The sequence below is a fragment of the Centruroides vittatus genome, unplaced genomic scaffold (assembly GCF_030686945.1).
Source record: "Centruroides vittatus isolate TY-2023 unplaced genomic scaffold, ASM3068694v2 contig_689, whole genome shotgun sequence".
NCBI lineage: Eukaryota > Metazoa > Arthropoda > Arachnida > Scorpiones > Buthidae > Centruroides > Centruroides vittatus.
Genome location: NW_027122434.1, coordinates 214,083 through 235,892, shown reverse-complemented (window position 1 = coordinate 235,892; position 21,810 = coordinate 214,083). Strand labels below are relative to the sequence as shown.

At 27.1% G+C, this 21,810-nt stretch overlaps 2 protein-coding genes across 5 annotated transcripts in view; both read left to right on the top strand.

Annotated features, from left to right (window-relative positions):
* Window positions 1-10,524, top strand: part of su(w[a]) (suppressor of white-apricot) — a 58,046-nt gene extending 47,522 nt beyond the window's left edge. For all 4 annotated transcript variants that reach the window (XM_067276390.1, XM_067276391.1, XM_067276393.1 and 1 more), the window contains 7 exons: window positions 3,074-3,221; window positions 3,289-3,549; window positions 3,827-4,021; window positions 6,044-6,304; window positions 7,492-7,741; window positions 7,831-8,226; window positions 10,332-10,524. In XM_067276390.1, the coding sequence (XP_067132491.1) occupies window positions 3,074-3,221; window positions 3,289-3,549; window positions 3,827-4,021; window positions 6,044-6,304; window positions 7,492-7,741; window positions 7,831-8,226; window positions 10,332-10,407 (1,587 nt within the window). In that variant the 3' untranslated portion in view covers window positions 10,408-10,524. The remainder of the gene's footprint in view (window positions 1-3,073; window positions 3,222-3,288; window positions 3,550-3,826; window positions 4,022-6,043; window positions 6,305-7,491; window positions 7,742-7,830; window positions 8,227-10,331) is intronic.
* An 8,383-nt stretch (window positions 10,525-18,907) lies between these two features.
* On the top strand, window positions 18,908-21,532 carry LOC136980292 (inositol oxygenase-like). Its single transcript, XM_067276379.1, has 4 exons — window positions 18,908-19,077; window positions 19,155-19,235; window positions 20,756-21,327; window positions 21,402-21,532. Exons 1-4 carry the CDS (start codon window positions 18,940-18,942, stop codon window positions 21,508-21,510), a joined length of 900 nt encoding a protein of 299 aa, XP_067132480.1. The 5' UTR covers window positions 18,908-18,939; the 3' UTR covers window positions 21,511-21,532.
* Window positions 21,533-21,810: the final 278 nt, after the last annotated feature.

Sequence of the window (21,810 nt, the reverse complement as noted above, 5' to 3'; positions counted from 1 at the left end):
TTTAGCTTTATTTTTGGTATTATATTTACTGTATCGTGTGTTATTTGTCAATTTTTAACAATTTCTTCCTGTAATTTTTCTTTGTCAACAGTTTTTGTGTGCCCCATACATTTTCTATCTTTTAGTTTAAAATTTCCCTGATAGAACTTTTTAAACTGCATTTGACATGTTTGGAGTTTACAAGCATTTTCCTCATACACATTACAATTTCTTTTTTTTTTACTGTTTGTACAGCATAATATCTTTTTCAAAACTCAAAGCATAATATGCCTGACATGCTTTTTATCTGTATAAATTAGCCAGGTAAATCTTGTTTTTTCTTTTAGAATAATAAACAACATAGATTCATTTGGACAATATGTAAAAAAATAAGTAATGATTTATCAATACAGTCAAATTCCTCTACAGTAATATTTAACCAAACAAGAAAACATATTGTTGGAAAAAGATTTATTGTTATAGTAAGTGTAATTTGCAACACTAAGACATCTCTGTACACTGTTTAAGAGAACTTTATATTAAATGAGTTTAATATAAAGTTTCCCCTAAATTATAGGGATGTCTTAGTGTTGTAAATTATACTAATTTTAAAATTAAAAGATGATTTGTTACAGTTACTTCTACTTAGTAAGATCAGCTTTTGACTGTATTTATAATTTCTTGAAAAAATCTGGAAATAATAGATTTGAGTCCAAAAAGTGCTTAACTGCTCTAGAAAATGCTAAAACTGGATTTCTTCTTCATTTAGTATTGTGTTATCAAAAATTTTGCTCAAAAGCTAAACAAACAAAAACTAACTAATTTTAGGCACTAAAATACCAAAAACATCTGACAATGCTACTCTTGTCTGTACTGATGCCTACTGGCTGCAGGTAACATTTGTGGTAGGATTGCTGTTTTAAGAGAACACTATTTTGATTCCAAAAATAAGTGATAGATTAAATTTAATAAAAGTTTAATTTACTGCATTGCCACCATTGTAGAGAATGGAAAATTATCAGGTCAGTCCATAAGTTTATCTTCATTTTTATGACCTTAAGAAAAATCTTGTTAAAAATGCAAGTGTAATACTTGCATTTTTAACAAGATTAGGATACTTTTTACACTAAAGTGTTGAAACAAATCTAGTTTGTATAGTACTGTTGAGAATTGGTAACATTTCAGTTGTTTATTTTTGCTAAAATGGAAGTAACTGACGAATATAAAAGACATGATTTATACTTTTTATTTTTAAGTAATGAGAATTCAACAAAAATAAATAAATAAATATTGTACATAGTTAAACTGTAATTAGTGTAAGACTATGCAGAAGTGATTTGAAAGATTTATAAACAATGATTTTAGTGTTGAGGATAAGGATAAAAACTTTGGTGAAGATGGTCTCTTTCTACACAAGTTGAAGCAGAATCATTGTTAATAGTTGATGAAATAGTAGAATGTTTAAATTCATCCCATATAACTGTTCATAGACACACACAAGAGATTGGAAAAGTTTCAAAGCTAGGAAAATGGGTACTACATGAATTGTCAATAGATAATTAACAGTAATGTGTAAATAAACATTTGCATGTGTCTTTTAACTCATATTGCTTTAGAACCTTTTCTTGATTGGCTAGTTACTGGAGATGAAAAATAAATCCTCTATAATAATATGATGAGAAAAAGACAATGGATGGATTGCAGCAAGTAGCCAAAACCAACTGCAAAAGGTAGCTTGTATCCAAAAAAAAATATTCTTTTGTCTGTTTGGTTGGTTATGTCAAGTGTAATTAATTTTGAGCTATTAGAAGTAAATCAAACAATTGCTCAAATTTATTGTGTGCAATTAGAGCATTTAAATGAAAAATTGAAAAATCAACAGTCATTAGTTAACAGAAAGCAGGTTCTCTTGCAACGTGACAATGCCAGACCACATGCTGTAAAAGTAACTGTAGAAAAACTCGAAAGCTACAACTGGAAAATTTTAACTCATTCACCATATTCACCATATATTGCTCCCAGTGGCTATCTTTTTCATGGTTTGAAGAACTTTTTAAAAGGGGAAAATTTTTGAGGATGAAAATAGTATCAAAAATGCTATTTCTAAATATTTTGATTCAAAACCAAAATAATTTTATGAAGACAGGATTAAAAATGTCTTACCATCAAAATGGCAAGACATTACACAAAATAATGGTGAATACATTATAGATTGAAATAAAATTCAAAGTTTTCTTTTAGATAAAAATATGTACAGATTTATTGACTGATCTGATATTTTACAAATACAGCAAAGAAACTATTGCTAAACTATAACTATTGCCAGAGATTTATTGCAGTAGAGGATATTGCTTAGTCAGGAGAAGTTTTATATTATAGGTTAATTAATATAAATTGTATAGGAATATATTAATATAAATTACCATTATGGATGGTATCATTATAGTGTGGCCACCTTTTCAAAATTGCTGACCTGGACAGCAGGTCAGTTTGTTCGAACAGAAGTCCCTGATGCATGCGCAATGTTATTTTACCATGCAAAGAATAATGTGCACGCCAGTTCTAAACCAGTTAGGGACTTGTGTAAGAGCAACTTAAATTGAGAAATGAAATAACTTAGCTATAAAAAACTGAGAAGCAAAAAAAAAGTGACATATGTCGGTGTAAGATGGCGAATTAACTTTCAGTGAGAGTGCGAAGTCTTTTGCTGTTAAAATAAATTCCTAAAAATATTTGCTAGTACTTTGTTTCATCATAATTTCACAATTTCTATGAAATCCTGGACAAAATTAATTGTTAACCCGGACAATGAATTAAAAACTGGACTGTCTGGGTGAAAACTGGACGAGTGGCAACAGTATATCATTATGTCAATATTCTTTGTAATGAGATGTTAATTTAAAAAATAAAATTAATTTTGAAAATATAAAATTTTTTATTTTTTCCTTTGTTTTTAATCTTAAAATAAATTATTCGTGTAATTTATGAACATTTTAATAAAATTACATTTTTTTTATAATTAAAATTATGATGCTTTTAATTATATTATTTGTTTTTCAGTTACATTAATCAAAGTATTTTCTTAATATTTCAGATGTCTTTACCTAATATTCAATTTCGTTGTGATGAAAATGATGCCTATTCACTTTTGGTAAAAAATTTAAAAAACAAGTTATCAGAACCAAAAAGTAGTACAGCATCACCTCTTAGATCAGCTCCTTCAACTGAACCTGCTAGAATATGTAAATAGTTTTAAATAGTATTTAAAAAATAAATTATTATTATTTTCTAATGGAAATTTTTTTCTAGTTCCTTCACAACCTAATTTAGAACCATTTGGTATGCATCGTCTAAGTTCAGAATCATCTGATCAACCTCCACCACCGGGAGAAGGCCCTGCATTACTATTACCTACAACTCAAGGTTCTGTAACAAATAGTCCTTTTGGAATGTTGGATCCCTCTTCGCACATTATTCCACCTCCACCTGATGTTCAACCTATTATTGATAAAATGGCAACTTACGTAGCAAAAAATGGTGATGATTTTGAAACTATTGTAAAAAGCAAAGGTAATTTATTTTCAAATACTCAAATTTATATATATATTATTACTTTGATTACTCGAAAATAAGTTATAACACAATACTAAGTTTTCTAAAAGTCTGAAGTTCTTACTTGAAACTGCCGGATTCCTAAAAAAAATTTTCAAATGTCATTTGTGAGTGTTATAATGTGATAACACTATAACTGTTGAAATTTTTATATTAGTAATTTTAATGATTAATTGGAAATTAATTTTTAAAAGATGACAATATTTATTATTATTTTTTTTTTTTTTTTTTTCAGGAGATAAACGTTTTGAATTTCTTTTACCATGGCATGAATATCATTCATATTATTTGTTTAAGAAACATATATATTCTGAACAAAAGAAGCGTGAGAATCTTTCACAGCAGCAGATTATAGAAAGTGCAAATATCAGTGATCAAGATAGCAGTAAGGATGGCCATGATGATGATTCAAAAAAATCAAAAAATAAAGGTTAGAATTTTTATTTATGAACTTACAGAAAAAGAAATTTTCTGCATTTAAATTCAGAGTTACCATGAACAGAACTTATTCTCATTGTTTCCAATGAATTAATTTGTTGCTTGTTCTCAAGAAATTAATTGGAAACTCATTTGATTCTTGAAAGTTCTCAATTCTTTCCCAGGTTAATTCCAACAAAGACCTTGCATCTGTGTGTCTCCTTGCCATATGACGTTTATTTTTCTGACAAGGTTCAAAATAGTTCTTAGAATACATTTTTTCATGCTCTCTGATTACTGTTATGCCTAGAGATGATTTTACTTATTTGTCTATAAATGAAATCTTAATTTTCTGCTTTATTAAGTTACATTCTTCATACTCAAAAAATCTCTTCTGTTTCCTCATTGGACACATTTCTTGTATATAGTAAAATTTAACATAGAAAACCACCCTGTTCCAAAGAATTTTTTCTGTTCAGATTCCATTTTGTACAGGTCATACTATATATTTTTCTTAACTTTTACAATAACATACAGTCGACACCCCAAAGGGAAGTGGAAATGTGTAGAGTTATCCAATGTGACGACTAAAGCGAAGTTGGAAAAAAAACCACAATTAGGGAAATACAGTAGTGCGTTATACAGTAGTATAGGCTTACAATACATTGTGTCCTCCATTTACAATTACTCTGTAGATGAAAAACTGAAAAATTCATTTAGTGTTGTTTGTTTTGAGCACTTAACTGTCTCGACTTTCTTTTTCAATGATCACGAACGCCTTGGAACATCATCTTCGCAATTGTCAATTGTTGGCAAGTAACATCTAAGATTTCTTAATGCCTCTAGCGTGAGAAAATGCAAAATTGGATTCTGGTGTGACGTTGATGTAGATTGTATATTTTTATCTGTTTGTATTATTGTTTATCTGTTATTATTTTATACATAAAAATACATAAAATGTTAAGGCATTTTTATTAATATGTATATATATATTAATTATATATTAATAAATAAATTGACTCCCCCCTCCTGAAAAAAGAGTTCGCATTACACGTGCAGAGTGAATTCATTTTTTCAGGAGGGGGTGACAACTTATCAGAATGTGGGACAGCAAAAGTATGTTGACTTATTCAGTGGTGTGATGAGTTAAACAGTGTCAAGTAAACCAGAGTATTTTAACATTAATGCCTATGTAAGTCGGCCAGGACCACAGAAACTGACTACTTAACCGATAGTGTTGAGTTATCCGGGTGTCGACTTATGCGGACTTGAGTGTATATAAGCTTGATGTAGTACAATGTAGGCTCATTTATAATACAAAGTTTTTAACTACTGTATAAGTTTATTTAATTGGATGGATACATACATGATTGTTTTTGAGTCTAGGAATCAAAAATATTAGAAAAACAACATCCATGCTATACTTCTTGATAAGTCCATTCTTATTCAAATTCTGGAATTTACTGATTCCAAAGAAGGGGAAAAAATTTTTCTAAATTTGATTCTTCTTGTTCAACTGTCTTGTCAAAACTTTGAATCATTTAAAAAAAATTGTGTCTTAATTTTTGTGACATTGTACTAAAGACTCAGATTATTGTAAATTATCATTTTTTTTGCACTATGTACCCATCTGTTTGTGAAAATTGCAAATTTTGAGTAAATGGTTTTATTAAATATTTCTATATTAATAATAAATTATTTAAATTATAAGATCATCAAAGTTTATAATAGTGATTCCACTTATATTTACTAATAGATTACAACATCTTTTTATTTAATTAAAGTACTTGTTTATTTGGAAATAATTATTTCTTAATGATAAATGATTAAAAAATGAACTTTTCTTTGGATCTAAATGAATATTTAGACAAATGATTAAAAAATTAATAATCCTAAAAATCTCATGTGAAGTTACATAATTATGACTTGCATGTTTGAATTGATATCACAAAAATAAATTTGAAATATTTATATAAAGAAAAATTGAAATAACAAGAAAACACTTCTCTTACATTATTGTTTATTTTAAATATAGTTGCAACTCCAGTAAGCTTCTCAATAAAGGCAAAAGATATGGATACACTTCATTTAGAGAAGAAGAAAACTATTTTGTTACTGGATGATGATTCTGGAGAAGAGCATGAAGATAAGCAAAATTCAGATAGTAAAAAAACTGAAAGTGAAGAGATCATCCAATCAGCAAACCCAGTTATTTCTCCCAATGAAATTCCAATCACAGTAGAAAATGAAGAGAAACCAAGAAAATTAACTCAAGAAGAATTAGAAGCCAAATTAGGTAAAATTAACATAATGTAATGTTTTAAATATTTATGATAAATAAAATAAACTAACAATACTACTTTATTCATTGATTTATCTATACAAGTGATTTTAGGAAATTTACTTAGGATGATGAAATTCAGAGGAGGATTCATCCAGGGTAAATTTTGAAACTGGGAACAAAGGGTAGAGGTGGCAAGTTAATTTTTTTTGCTTTCAACTGCTAATTTTAGCAAATTCACTTAATATTTAGAAAGATGAAATATGTTTGGTTTAAATTAATTTATTGAAAATTAAAATTTATTCAAGAAACTATTATAACTGAATCTATTGAGAAATAAATTCTTAATAGAATCTAATATCTAAATAGTATTAAAAATATATTATTGTATTTATCCAAGTTATTGTTTTGGATGTTGTAATTCTTTGAAACTGGTCGTTTATGCAGAAAAAACTTGCATATTGTAACTGATTTAGTATTTGTGTTAACCAGTCTTTTATTGCTTTCCCACAATTCCATTTAATCTCTTTGGAGGAAAATTTTTTACAAAGTAGATGAGAAATGCAATATGCAATAGTTGGAAATGAAAAGTCAATTGTATACTTGCTTTAGATGATGATAAACATATGATTATTTGATAAAATATGGTTAATTTCTCAACTGTTTTCAATTTTGATTCAAAAATTTGAAGTGATTATGAAATTTTTTTGTGTAACTGGTTTTATTTTATATTATATAAATTTAATTTTCTTCTTTCTCCAATAGTTAGTGTTGGCAATTGCTTCTTGTCCTCCAAAATTACATTAATATTATTGGAATGATCATATATTAATCTGTAATGCTAAATTTAATAATCATTTCTCAATTAGATTGCTTTAGAAATTGAATTTTACAAAATCTTTTGAGATTGCTAATAACTTGTATTATAGTGTGACTTCAGCTATATTATTATTATTTCAGATATTAATTTAAAAATGTAATTAAAAGTTTCATAAAATATAACATTTATTCAAATAATTTTGAAGATTTTTATATGTGGCCTGTTTGTAATATTTTAATAATTTTGTAATATTAATAAATTTACCTATATTGATCTAACAATATAGGTAAACTTTTTAATGTAGTTAAATATGTTTTTAAAATGAACAATTATAAATTTTATGATACAACTATATGAGTAATTTGTTGAAATTTTCTTTAAGCCGAAGAAAAATTGAAAGATAAATTAGCTGCTGCTGCACGAGAAAAATTAGCTCAACAATCTCGAGATAGGCAACTTCAGTTAGAGCGAAAAAGGAAAGCTGCCTTATTTCTCAATAAATTAAAGGATTCGGGTCCAGTAGATGAAACTGCAGTTCAGTCTGAAAGTAATGCTACTGATAGTAATGATAAATCCAAACAGTCTCCAGTGTCTTCACTAGTAGCATCTCCATCTGATACACATGATTTACGGTTAGTATCAAAATTATTGTATATTATTAAATTTTGTATATAAATTCACAAAATTTAAAATGAAATCTAAATCAACTTTTCTATTTAAGGAGTCCATTTTTATCTTTGCCTTCATCGCCACTTCCAACATCTAATGAGAATGATTTCAAAAGTTCATCAGGAAGTAGACATGGAGATAGTGAGAGACTTGCCAGGTTTCTTGCAGAATCTGGTTCGTTATCAATCCAAAAAATGAAATCAAGATCAAGAAGACGATCTCCATCTCCTAGATCTCACCATAAGCATCATTACTCACCTTCTCGAGGTAGTTCAAAATCCAAAAAGAGATCTAGGTCTAAATCTAGATCTGATCACAAGAAAAGATCTCGTTCACGATCAAAATCCAGAAGTCATAAGAAACGTCATAAGTCATCATCAAAATCACCATCAAAGTCAAAGGATGATAGATCCAAAACACCACCTGCTGCATATTCTTTAATCAGAAGGTATTATAATTCCTGATTATTTGTATATAATATAAAATTTTATTATTTGACTTTTTGAAACAAGATACTGAGATTTTAAAGATATTCTGAACTAAGCAATAAAATAAATTTTTGTTTTACATTGTAAATTCATTCACATTTTATTTATATTTATGACAAGTATATCTGTATTATAGCATTATAATTTGTTTGTAAGATAAGGAATAGTAAACAAAGAGTGAGATAGAAAAACTGTAGGTTTATTATTTATATATTAAATTTCAAATATTAATCTTAATTATTTGTTGTACTGTGTAATTACAACAGTTAAAAGTGAAGTTGTTATTCTGATATCATATTTATTTATTAATAATTTCATTTCATAAAATATTTATATTTTAACTGAATCTGAAAATTATTCAAATTTATTTTGGTTATGATTTAAAGTTTGAGAAAATTTATGTTCTTACCCTTTCGTCCAGAACATTTTTAGTTTTAAGTTAACTACAAAATATGATAAATCTTAAAATATTTATTTTATTTTACTCAAATGTTTTGGAAATTAAAATTAAATAAACAATAAAAATTACTAAGTTCAAAATTATGTAACTCCAATCCAATACACAGTTTCCAATATTGTTTATATACAGTTGCACTAGAAAATTTTATTACACTATTCTTCAAATTTATTTTAATATCACTCAAATAGCTTTATTTTCTTATACTTTCCAAAACTTTTATGATTTTTATAAATATATATATTCTTTTTTATTTTAAACAATGTAGAATAAAATTAGAGAAGAAATAGTGCTTATTATATACAGTAAACCGTAATTTAACAACTTTCATATATGATGCCGACTGGACAAAATTTCCGGTCTGCAATATATTTGAAAATTAACAGGGTGTTAATTTTAAAATGGTTTTTATATGTGATTAAATTAATTAATTTAATAGGTTTTTCCCCCAAAACCAAAAGTTGTCACTTTTAATTAAATACAATTAAATTGTATTTTCCAAAAAATGTTCATTAAATAAATAAAAGTACTAAAGTCAACTATGTAAAAGTCAGATCAATGAAAATGAAAAAATTCAATGGAAATTTATCAGATGAATACAGAAAAACTTTGTTTATCTAGTAGAAGAAATAAAAAAAAAACACTGGCAATTTATAAATAATTTTGGAAAGTATATTTAGAAAACTGTTCAGTTTCCCTATGTTTGTCAGAATACTGCATTTGCACTAAAACATGGTGTTTTAGATATTACACCTAGGAAAGAATTGAATTTTACATTTAGTTCTGCTTTCTGTTTAATTAACATAATGATAATAACAATTATAATAAGCCATAATCACAGATAAAACAATTTACCGCAACAGACCAGACATCAAACTCATTGACAAACAATAAAATAACATATAGACATATCCATTCCAAACACTCACAGTGTACAAAACGCATGCACTGAAAAAAATCAGCAAGAAATAAGGCATGTGTGGAGGATGGATAGGGTGCTTATTGTAGCTGTCGTTCTCTCCTCTACGGGTGTCATACCCCACACACTATATAAAAGTCTGGAAACATTACAGTTGAATAGAAACACATACATCACACTACACAAGGCCACTATATTGAATACATGTAATATTGTGAGGAAATTCCTGAATACAGACACACACACTGATACACTTCTTTAATTTTTGTTTTGGTTACTATGCCTTGACTTTGGTCCAGCATAGTACACAGCAACTGGTGTCAACCAAGTATAACTCACTAAACTCAGCATAATAATAATAATAGTGATTGCCATATGTGGAAATGCATGATACATATTGTGTAAGGTATATTTATGAAAATAATGTTTTAAAAAAAGTTATATTTTATTTTTAAAGCATTTTTGCTCATTACTTGACAATTACTTTTATGTATTTCTGTTTATCATAATCAGAGGAAAATGTAATAGTAATTTTTATTGAAAGTTTTATATATATATATAGATATAAGTGTGTGTGTGTGTGTGTGTGTGTGTGTGTAAAAATCACATTTGCATGCATGCATATTAATTAAATGGTATGAATGGTGGTTATAAATAACTATAATTATTTATTCTTTTTTTTTATATAGGTCAAAGACACGTTCTCCATCACCTCGAAGATATCGATACGGCTTTCCAATGAAACATAAGTCACGAAGAAAATAATTTTACAGAATTTGAAAAGCACATTTTTTGATTTCATATTTCTTTTTGTCTTTTGTATACATATAGTTACTGTTTCTAGACATTCTTGTAAATAAATCATCAAATAGTTTATAGAAATCAAGATTGATTTTTATTGTGAAGTCTGAACAATTTTGTAGTTTTCTAAATTATAAATAATAATTTCTCAAATGCTTGAATTTAACATCCAAAATATCTTAAGAATTATTTAAACTTTACTTTTCCCTAAAGTAAAAAAAAAAAAAAAAAAACGTAAATTTACATTTTATCTAAAACAGTAATTTTATGAATTTCTATATCATATCCAATGAAAGATGAGCTTCCTTGTATGGTAAAGACTTGGTGGATTGTTATGGTCTGTCCATACTATTAATAGAATGCTGAAACTATTTCATTCATTCAATTACTGTTCAGAAAACATTAAAGATTTAACTTAGAGGACAGTAGTAGTATAAATAATTAAATGTTATGTATATTAATTAATAAATAATCATGTAAAGATTTTGCACTTACTGCAGTATCTGTACATGATTACTTATGAATAAAATGATTATATATTTTTAAAATAGTGGTTCTAGTTTAACTGGGCAATGTTTTACTTTGTAGACTTTAAACTTGTAAAGTTTTAAAAAATGAAGCAAATAAGTTAAAATTGTAATGACATCATTATTAGTTCAAATTTCATTAGCAAAATGATAAAGTAAACAAAGTGAAACGTGGTATAGTAGGCTAGAACTATCACTTTAAAAATATATAATTATTTTAGTTATCAAAATGTATTATATATTTGTTATTACCATAATAAATATTGCATCATGTGTCAACCATCAATGAGACCACTAACATCAAACACGAATGAGATTTTGAGGAATCAAACAATAATGATTTTGAAGAATTCATCTTTTATTGAGCATACTATAATGAATTATTTTTTATTTCCCATTTATTCAAGATGAAATTTATATTGATTTTTAAACTATGAGATTTTATTGGATGACTAATAAAAATTCTGTTGTTTGTAAAATATAATTACATTATATATAATGGATTTCATTTATAGAATTTAACTTGTGAATTATAACAGAAAATCTACATAATATCAAGAATTGATTAATGGTTCATATGCAAATAATAAGAATTCTTCTGACTAATCAAATTTGAATCTTGCATGATTTAACTTATGGGATAATGTGGAGCTGACTAACATACATCCTGGGGTATGTGTATGTCCTGGTGAAAAGTATTCAAAAACAGTTATAATTAATTAGCAAATGGACTATGAAGGTTTTCAAAATTTTTACTTTCAAACACAATCAAATTTTGTAGTTGGTTACAGAGGTGCACCCAGGGGGACCTGGCACCCTCCAAAGTAAAAGAAACACTAGTAAATTTTCCAAAAATCTTTTCCTAATTAGAATTCATTTTTCTTATTTATACTCTGTCATGTGTTCTATTCCTATATTACTTATGAACTAGCGGTCACATAAGATGGAATTTTATTGAATTCGCATTAAAAATTTATCCGTTTAACTCGGATCCCCAAGATTAAATCTTGAATTCGCCACTGGTTGATCAATAATATGGTTTCCAACCGCTGCTAAAATTCTGTTTAATTGAATTTTTGATGCACTCTCGAAAAAATAGTTGATTCTCTATCGGAAACACACAGCTTTATCTTTAAGACCGACTGTGTAACCTCTGGTTATGCGCACCATCCCAGCAGATGGAATTAAAAATTTAATGCTTTGTCTATGGAAAAGGTCTCGAAAACGAAATAGGGAGAATTGATACAACACAAAACTGCTTGTTTTTGCGTTAGAACCATGTTTAGTTCTATTTACGTACAATAAGGAATTTTGTCAGTCGAATTCGTTAATTTTCTACAACCATAACAATTTGTAGAAAATTAACGAATTCACGTTTTAATATTCTGAATCGTACGTAAATAGAATCAAATCCTACCGCTCTGGAGGACCCGCGATCGAATCTAGACGGGTCGAAATATCCCCAGGAGTTTTTCGGGGAGGTATTCCGTCCGGATATGTCAGGCCCCGTCCCTCACCACCCGGCCGCCCCATTGTGGGCCTGGCCGAACCCATAATGGGCTTGCTAAAAGAGGCCCTCTAGGGCCCACAGGGCGAAGAATTAAAAAAAAAAAAAAAAGCTATTTTTTAGAGGTTTCACCATATGTGTAATTCAAAATTTAAACAAGGAATTTATCGATATAAAATAATTTATAAGGTAATTATTATAGTATAAATATCGTTCTACAATCAAAAAGTCGCATTTAGGCCTACTTCCCATCGTTATTATATATAACAGAGGGAAAGTATGGCGATCGGTCAAAAAATGAATCTCCAAGATTTTTACGTTTTTCGACTCGGGACCTTGAAACGTCGAGAAATGGAAAAAATTCGGGGTTTTTTTTCTGTAAGTATGGGTATTAGTGTGTGGGGAGCACGATTTTGTTTACCCTCTTTGAAGCTTAATAATTCCTGTGTTTTAGGTCGAAAATTTCTGAATTTTTGCAGAAAGGTTTGTGTATTAGAGGGCTTGATGCTATTAAATTTTGGTGGTTAAAGGTCAGGAGATGAGGAAATAAAGGGAAGTTGTATGTCATATCTCGAGTAAGGTCGAACTTAATGACGATTTTACTGGTTATTAGCATTTACAATTTTTTATAAAACTCATCCCTATCCTCAAAACTAAGTTTTTGCCATTTTATAATAATTAAAAACAAAGTTTTTAAAATATCATTAAAGATGGCGCTACATACGCAGTTTTAAATGTTTCCAGGAAAGTTAAGCAACTCGTTGCTGAATTTTTTTTTTTTTTTTTTGATGATTTTATTTCAATCTAAATAATAATAATAAATATTTGTTTCGTTGAGAATGAATACAGATAATTTTTTTTTTATTTATTTTAATAGAAAATATTTAATTGTTTCAGTATAATTAATTGCATCGATGTTCAAAGATAAACTAAGATAACATTAACGTCGATGAAAATACAAATGTTTAGAATTCGAGGCATCGATGACGTCGATACCTCGAATAGATTAGTGTTGTATATCGGTACAACACTAATCTCGAGTGAATTATTACATCAAAATATTATAATGATAAGTTTAATCAATGTAAAGTGAGAATTTTAGTTTACATGATAAAAACCATATTCCTATATTATTATTACTAAAGAAAATAAACATGTACCAATGAAATGAAAATGGAAATTTGTTATAAAAATTGAATAATCTTAAGCTTGTCAATAGAATTTCAAAAGTGAAAATTTAAATAAATTAATAAATATTGAGGTGCAGAATCCATTGAATTTCAAATAGGATAGGAAAGTGATATTTTTCTGTAAACAAATATGTTTTTATCTGTCTAAAATTCCTCTTATCACACGTATTTCCAAACATACTTCACTAATCTAACGGGAAGAATGTTCTTTGTTATAATTACTCGTTTGCTTTATAGAACAATTCATTGTGTTGCAATAGAAAGTAATATCGTAGTGTGATTTTTAAAAATTATTATTTATATATTAATATAATATATAAATCTGTAAATCAGTAATGTTAACGAAGAATGATGTTTAAATTCAATACACTATGTTTCTGCTTGAAAAAATAAAAAATAATTACACTTGAACGAAGGTAAAATTTAGAAGATATGTCAAATTAATTACAATAAGGGGAGACAAAATAATTATTATTATATAAATTTTCTGAATAAATTAAACTTTTTGAACGAACTATTCCTAATTGTAAATGATAGCTCAGCGAAATTTACTATTATCATTTCGAGCATTATATAGGCCTAATAAAATCTAGTAATTTCTTGTTCAAAATTGAAAAACTTGATTAGAAAAGTGTTCTCTATGAAAATTACTACGAAAAAATATGAAATGGAAAATCGGAATTGTCGGTAAACCAAACAACATTCGGAAACTCAGAGAATAATACCCAGAGACCAAACTTTCTATACTTGCGGTGTTAACAATTTTCGAGATAATGTGATAGCTTTCAACCAATAAAATTAACTTTCTTTTGCTACTTTCTGCGTTTAAAGTTTACGATAAAAACATTAAATTTAAATTTTTGAAGCATAATGTAATCATCTTTCTTTTAAGTTAATTAATCCCAAAGAAAGAACCAAAAGAAAAAATAATATTTACAAATTTAATAACAATTAATTAAATTGAACAGGTACAGAATTTTACATTTCGTATGTGTACATACGATATTAGAATTACAGTCGAGTCCGCATAAGTCGACACCATCAGTTAAGTAGTCAGTTTTCTGTGGTCTTGGCCGACTTACATAGGCATTAATGTTAAAAAAAACTCTGGTTTACTTGACACCGTTTAACTCATCACACCACTGAATAAGTCAACGTACTTTTGCTGTCCCACACTCTGATAAGTTGTCACCCCCTCCTGAAAAAATGAATTCATTCTGCACGTGCAATGCGAACTCATTTTTTTCAGGAGGGGAGTCGATTTATTTATTAATATATAATATATATATAGATATATATATATATATATATATACGTATTAATAAAAATGCCTTTAAAATTTTATGTATTTTTATATATAAAATAATATCAGATAAACAAAAAGAAAATATAACAATCTACATCAACGTTACACCAGAATCCGATTTTGCATTTTCTCACGTAGGCATCATTTGTAGCACGTGTTTCACTTTTCTGTTATCAATGAGTGTCCAAAAGCTAATAACGCTTACGCTAAAGGAAAAATACGAACTTTTTTCTGAATTTGAATGTAATAAAACTTTGCAAGCTGAATTTCCAAAACAAGAAAACCTTCCAAGAACGACATTGGTGGGAATTCTTAAGAAAAAAGAGGAAATTAAGAAACTTTTACTTGGGTTTTCGTCGCGGCTGTCTCGAAAACTCCAGTGAAAGTCGCCGTACAAAGATGTCGAAGATGCTCTCGTACTGTACGTTGGTTAAGCAAATTCGTTCATCGAATCTTCCTGTTTTGGGACCGATACTGAAACAAAAGGCGATGGAAATTGCTGGGGTATTAGGAGTAGAAACCAACTTTAGTGCCAGTGATGGATGGTCAGAGAGGTACTGTACAGTACATTGCACTACTGTATTTTCCTAACTGTAGTTTTGCGGTTTTTTTCCTACTTCGCTTTAGTCGTCACATCGGATAACACGACACATTTTCACTTCCCCTTGAGGTGTCGACTTATGCGGACTCGACTGTATATTGGTAACGTAAAAATAAAAATAATTAAGAAAAATCACGAAGATAAACGGATCAATCTCCTAATACACAAACTTCCCTGCAAAAGTTCAGAAATTTTCGACAAAAAGGAACATTTTTGGGAATTTTTTGATCGATCGAATTCGATTCCTGATCTTCCAGAGCGTAGTTGACGTCTTAACCGACTCGACCGTCTGAACAAATTTTAATTGATAAATTTTTAAAGTTTTAAAATTATTTATTTATTAGTTACGTAATAATAAAATAAAACTATTTTATCAGATATCAAGTTATATAAAAATTTATAAATAGCCGATCCTATATTAAAAAGTCAGACAATTGAATTACGATCAATTTACTCTTGAATCAAATCAGTGAAAAGGTTTCGAAAATTGAAAACAATTTCATAAAGGTTATATTACATTCCTGTTTTGATAATTTATAATGGAATGCTTATGTAATATATTATAAATAAATAGGAAAATATATTCTGTCTATTCAAACATAGACGAGACGATAACAAAAGTAAGTTTAATTAATATTATAGAAGTTATAAAAAAATAATTTTCTATGAATTAAATTTAAAATCGTTTTTCATTAAATATAAAAAGAATTTGAATAGATATTTATTATATTCATTGGTTAGTATTGTGCTGAACGAAGTCTGTAAATAACCTGGAAATGTGAAAATTAATTAATAAACGTTAATATTAAATATGGAAATAAATTTAATATAAAGTCACGTTTTTTTTCTAAATGTTTAATATTTACTTTAATAGAAAATTTAATTAGACGATAGAGTTTACGCCGATAACTGTATATTATTTAAATATAAGTTAAATTTCTTATTATGATGTTTTAAATAGTTTTATTTATTTTGTATTTTCAAGTATGATTATTTAAAAATTAATTTTTTATTAGATTATATTTGATAACTGTACATTATAAATAATAAATAAAATGAAGGAAAAATATTTTTCTTTAGGGAAAATATCTAAGATTACATAAGAATGTCGACCGACCTACAATAAAAACAAGTCAGCTAAATAAGGAAATTTTTTAAAAAAATTAAATAATTTTTGTGATTTTCTGTGTAATATAAATATTGTAAATTTCTGTATATGCGTATTTAAAAAATTAATTTTTTAAATTCTTTCTGATAAAATTAAAGCATTTCCTTACTTATTTTTCCGCTCTGTGTGCACTAAAAAAGGCTTTTTTCAGGCCCAAAACGGGGAGGCTCGACATATCCGGGACAAACCACCCTCAAAAATTTCAGTTTATCGACCGCCTGAAATCGATCCCGGATCTCTCAGAGCATTTTCTTTCTTCGAAAAACATAATGTATTAACTTTTTTAAAAAAAATAAAAATAGGTTTATTTCTATTTATCCTATTAAAATATAATTCTTAAAATTGCTCTTAATGAAAGATTTTCCCCACCCTTTAATTAAAGTATCGTAAAAATGTTTATGATAAGAAAATCTGAATTTCAAACTACAGTTTCAATTCTGTAAACTTTCGCACGAATACGTTGTTAGTAACAAGAGGTTGTACGCTCGATTCCTTTAACCCTTGACATCTATGACGTTAATACCAATAAATATAGCAAATAATAACTAAAGTGTTCTCTTCGATTAAGATCTTTTGAACTTCCTTATTCTGATAATTTTTATTTTTCTTCACTTAATTTAAGTGTAATTTGAATGATATATATACACAGTTCTGTGTCTTGTGTTTGTTAACAAGTAAGATGAATTGACAAAATTTCGAAACAGTGTTTGCAGATAGGCCAATCTAGACCTTGGAGGTCTTTCTTCTTTGATAAACAGGTTGGAACCGGTTCTTTCTGGTTTACTCTATTTTATGAATTTCTGCTCGAATTATTCAGTTAAATAAACAATAAAATAAATAATTTGTTTTGTGTTTTATATCCTAATATTTATATTTCTTATATTATTAATATTTATGTTTTTAATAAGACAATATATTATATACAATATTTTTACATAAGGTATTTAAAAGATAATTATCATAAAAAGTTAAATATAAAAGTGTGAAATAAATATTCCAAAATTTGAAAATTTTTAGAGCGTAAGTTAATTTTTGTAATTTAAAATCGGATTAATTAACTGAAAAATTTATAAACACTTTTTATATACAGTTATATGCACACTTTATCGCTATTTTATACTTATTTTTACTTGAAAATATCCTGGTTTAACCATCATCTGTGATACATTGTATACTGGTTATTAAAAAACTGAAAAAAAACCCTAATTTTTCTAACGTTTCTTGCTATTTAAATTTGTAATAAAACATTTTAAAAGGGGAAAAATAAAATAAAACTTAGGTTTAATTAAATTTTATGTAAATAATTTTACGCTTTATAATTTAAATTGTTCTATTTACTGTATATGAAATTACTACATTAACAGTGTATAATAATTTTATAAACTGTTATAAATTATATAAAATATTTTTTTATTTTAAAAGTTATATATATATTAATTATTATTAGAAAACTAAATAAATTTAAATAAGTTTTTTAAATTATAATATATAATTTGAATAATTTTGTATGTTTATAATTAAATTTTTAACATTCTGACATCTCATGTTTATGAAATATTGCTATATCTTAAATCTCGTTATATTATCATATTAAACAATTTGAAAATTAAATAAATTTATAAATATTGATTTAAATTTAATATATTTATATGTTTAAATTACTTCCTCTAATGAGTTGAGACTTTATGTTATCACCAATTCAACCTGATCAACAATGCAGTTGGAATGTGAATTATTTGAATAAAAATAATTATATCTTCATTTTAAAAGCGTAATGAAGAAATTTTAATGAAAATATATTAAGAAATTAAGTGTTAATTATCATTTTATTAATATTATTTTACAAATTATTTAAATTTTTCTTCAGAAAATTAATTACAAAAATCAGTCACTTCTGGAAAAAAAATTTTATAATCAAAAAATAAATAAATAATATTCATAATTTTAATATTTTTAAATTGAAAAAACTTCGTTTAGTTTTTTTCTATACAAAATCCGGTTCAAACCGGATACAGAACACGTGGTCAGCATCAAATACGATGCTAACATACTCGATTATCCAATAGAAGGAGCGAGTTTGTCGCTGGCGGCCAATAGAAGTTTGCGTAATGTACACGCCCACTGGCGGGAAAATTGTACATAACAGTAGGAAAATAGAGAGAAATTCAAATTTTTGTAACTTTCCGAAAAGTTGAAGATGTCAACAATAATAAAGGAAAACTTTCATACCAATAAGAAGTTAATCGACGATTCCTTAATTATTTTAGATCCTTCCGAATTATATCGCCCAGAACATAAAAAAACAGAAAAATTCAGAGTTTTTTCTAATAATAAGGTAAGGTTTTTTTTTTTATTTGAATAAATAGAGAATAATTTAGGCATATAAAATAAAATATAATTTTTATTCGTAAGAATGATCCAATTCAAAGAAGAGTCAGAGAAACTTACAGGAAAATGCATAATAACCAAACAGTTGATTTTGTACGAGACAGAGTAAGTTTCGGCAATTATCTCTTTCTATATAATAAAAATAGCTTGTTGAATTACCTTTTCTACTTACTTTTATTAAGTCTGTTTTGATGGAATTTCGAAAATTTATTTAGATTAATATCTAGCTAATTTTTTTAAAAAAATGTATAATTATTTTCTTCTTTTCTGAAAATTATTCAAATAGTAAACTTAAATGTAATCGAATGCACTTTAAATAATGAATTATTTTACTTATAACTTAATTTTGTGAAGTAATAAATAGATTAGAATGTTTATAATTATTATATCTTTAAATTAATGTACCGGTACATACGTTGCCCTTTTTTATAGCTTGTGCCCCCCTCCTTTTTATAGAAATCATATTTAATACAAAATGAAGTTGATGGATTGTGGACGTATACTATTACATTTGTATAGGCCTATATAGAAACATATATGCAGTATTATACTGAATAAACCTATAACTTATAGTGTATGTGTGTATATATATATACTGTATAAGTGATGTATTCAAGTGTATATTCAGGATGTTTAGTTACTTAAGAATTAAATACAAAACAATTTTCACATAGTAATTATATGAAATTATTTAATATAATTATTATACATGGAAACATATACAAAAACGTATTAAATAACTGCTTATAATAATTTAGTTTTGACCTTTTTTCTAATGTTTTTTTAATGATTGGATAAATTGTGATAAAATGCATCAGTACAGAAGTTGCAGAGCTTATAACTACAGTATTTACATATATAATGAAATAATAATCATATTTTAAATATTTATTATAATTGAAATGAAGACATCTTTGTCTTCACTTCAATTATGTCCATTAAAAAAATTATTGTAAATTTCATAAATTCAGAAGAAACACTAAAAAACATAGAAGACAGACAAATTATGAAGACACCTTTCTCTCCTAGGAATCGGATATAATAGCCCGAGCATGGCCATGCGTATTGAGGTTAACGAGGAGCTCAAAATAAAGATTTGGCTATTTTATCTGATCCAGAGGTGTGAAAGAGGACAAATTACGAAGAGACTTGCGTTTTATAGTCTGAACTTGTGACATTTTCTGCTATAGTCAGGACCTTTCTATAGGGAAGGCAAGAGGCAACTTCCTCGGGCGCCAAATTGGAAAGGATACTAAAAAGGTGTCATAAATTTTATAAAAATATAAGTACATTGGAACTATTCTTAGGCATCAAATCATTCGCAATTTTATAAAATAAACTTCTAACGGGGAAAACCGTAAAACTTCTCTTATGCTTTTACTGGTACGTTATTCATAAAGTTATAATTGTAAGTTCTTATAACATAAAATAGGTCGTGCTCAAACTTTATATTATAAAATTTTACTTATAACGAATACAATTGAATCATATTTTAAACAAGATTTGTTTTATATAGAATGCAAAATGTATGAGTTTGCTCTCTTTTCTAACCTATAAGTATAATTTAATTTTACAATAAAAATGTAAAAGATAATCTATATAAATTTATATATATTTTTTAATAGCTGGCATACTGGACAAAATTTGACAAATACGAAATGACAATTATGGATGCATTAATGAAATTAAACGTTTTGATAGACGAAAGTGATCCGGACATCGATCTGCCAAACATATTTCACGCTTTTCAGACTGCAGAAAAAATTCGTAAAGCGCATCCGAATCACGATTGGTTTCATTTAATAGGTTTGATCCACGATTTAGGAAAAGTTATGGCCCTCTACGGAGAACCACAATGGGCAGTCGTCGGAGATACTTTTCCAGTTGGATGCACTCCCGCAGATTCAGTCGTTTATAAGTCTGTCACTTTTGAAAACAATCCTGATATGAAAGATTCCAGATATAACACCAAATTTGGCATGTACAAAGAGAATTGTGGACTCGATAATGTATTAATGTCTTGGGGACACGACGAATACATGTATAGGGTTTTATTGAATCATGGCACTGCTCTTCCCGAAGAAGCTCTGAATATAATTCGATTTCATTCATTTTATCCGTGGCACACTAGTAAAGACTATTATCATCTTTGCGATAATAAGGATATTACCATGTTGAAGTGGGTTCAGGAATTTAAGTAAGTTTAAATTTTTATAAATATCATTCGATGAAATTATTCAAATTTATTAATATTTTCTTTTCTCTTTTTAGTAAGTTTGATCTATATTCAAAATCACAAGAAATTCCGGATGTAGAAGCTTTAACACCCTATTACCAATCATTAATCGATAAATACATTCCAGGTTTAGTAAAGTGGTAAAAAGTTAAAACAAATAAGAGTTATTGACAGAATAATAGATCTTATATATGTATAATCACCTTTTTTTTATTTTTAAATTTACCATATGTTAATTAAGAGTTATCTGTATATAAATTATATTTTTTATATTAAATCCTAACTTTTCCAGTTTAAAAATTCCTTAAATGGTCGTATATACAAAAATTTACATATATTGAATTATATTATTTTAATTCACACATTCTTATATGTATTTTTATGTAATTACCTACATTAAATTTATAATAAATGGATAAGGATATTACGAATTGGAATCGAAAG

Excerpts from the sequence above, each read along its gene's own strand:
- LOC136980292 (XM_067276379.1), top strand. The coding sequence starts at position 18,940 with ATGTCAACAATAATAAAGGAAAACTTTCATACCAATAAGAAGTTAATC. Across the intron at positions 19,078-19,154 it reads GAGTTTTTTCTAATAATAAG|AATGATCCAATTCAAAGAAG; the intron begins GTAAGGTTTTTT and ends TTTATTCGTAAG. Across the intron at positions 21,328-21,401 it reads AAGTGGGTTCAGGAATTTAA|TAAGTTTGATCTATATTCAA; the intron begins GTAAGTTTAAAT and ends TTCTCTTTTTAG.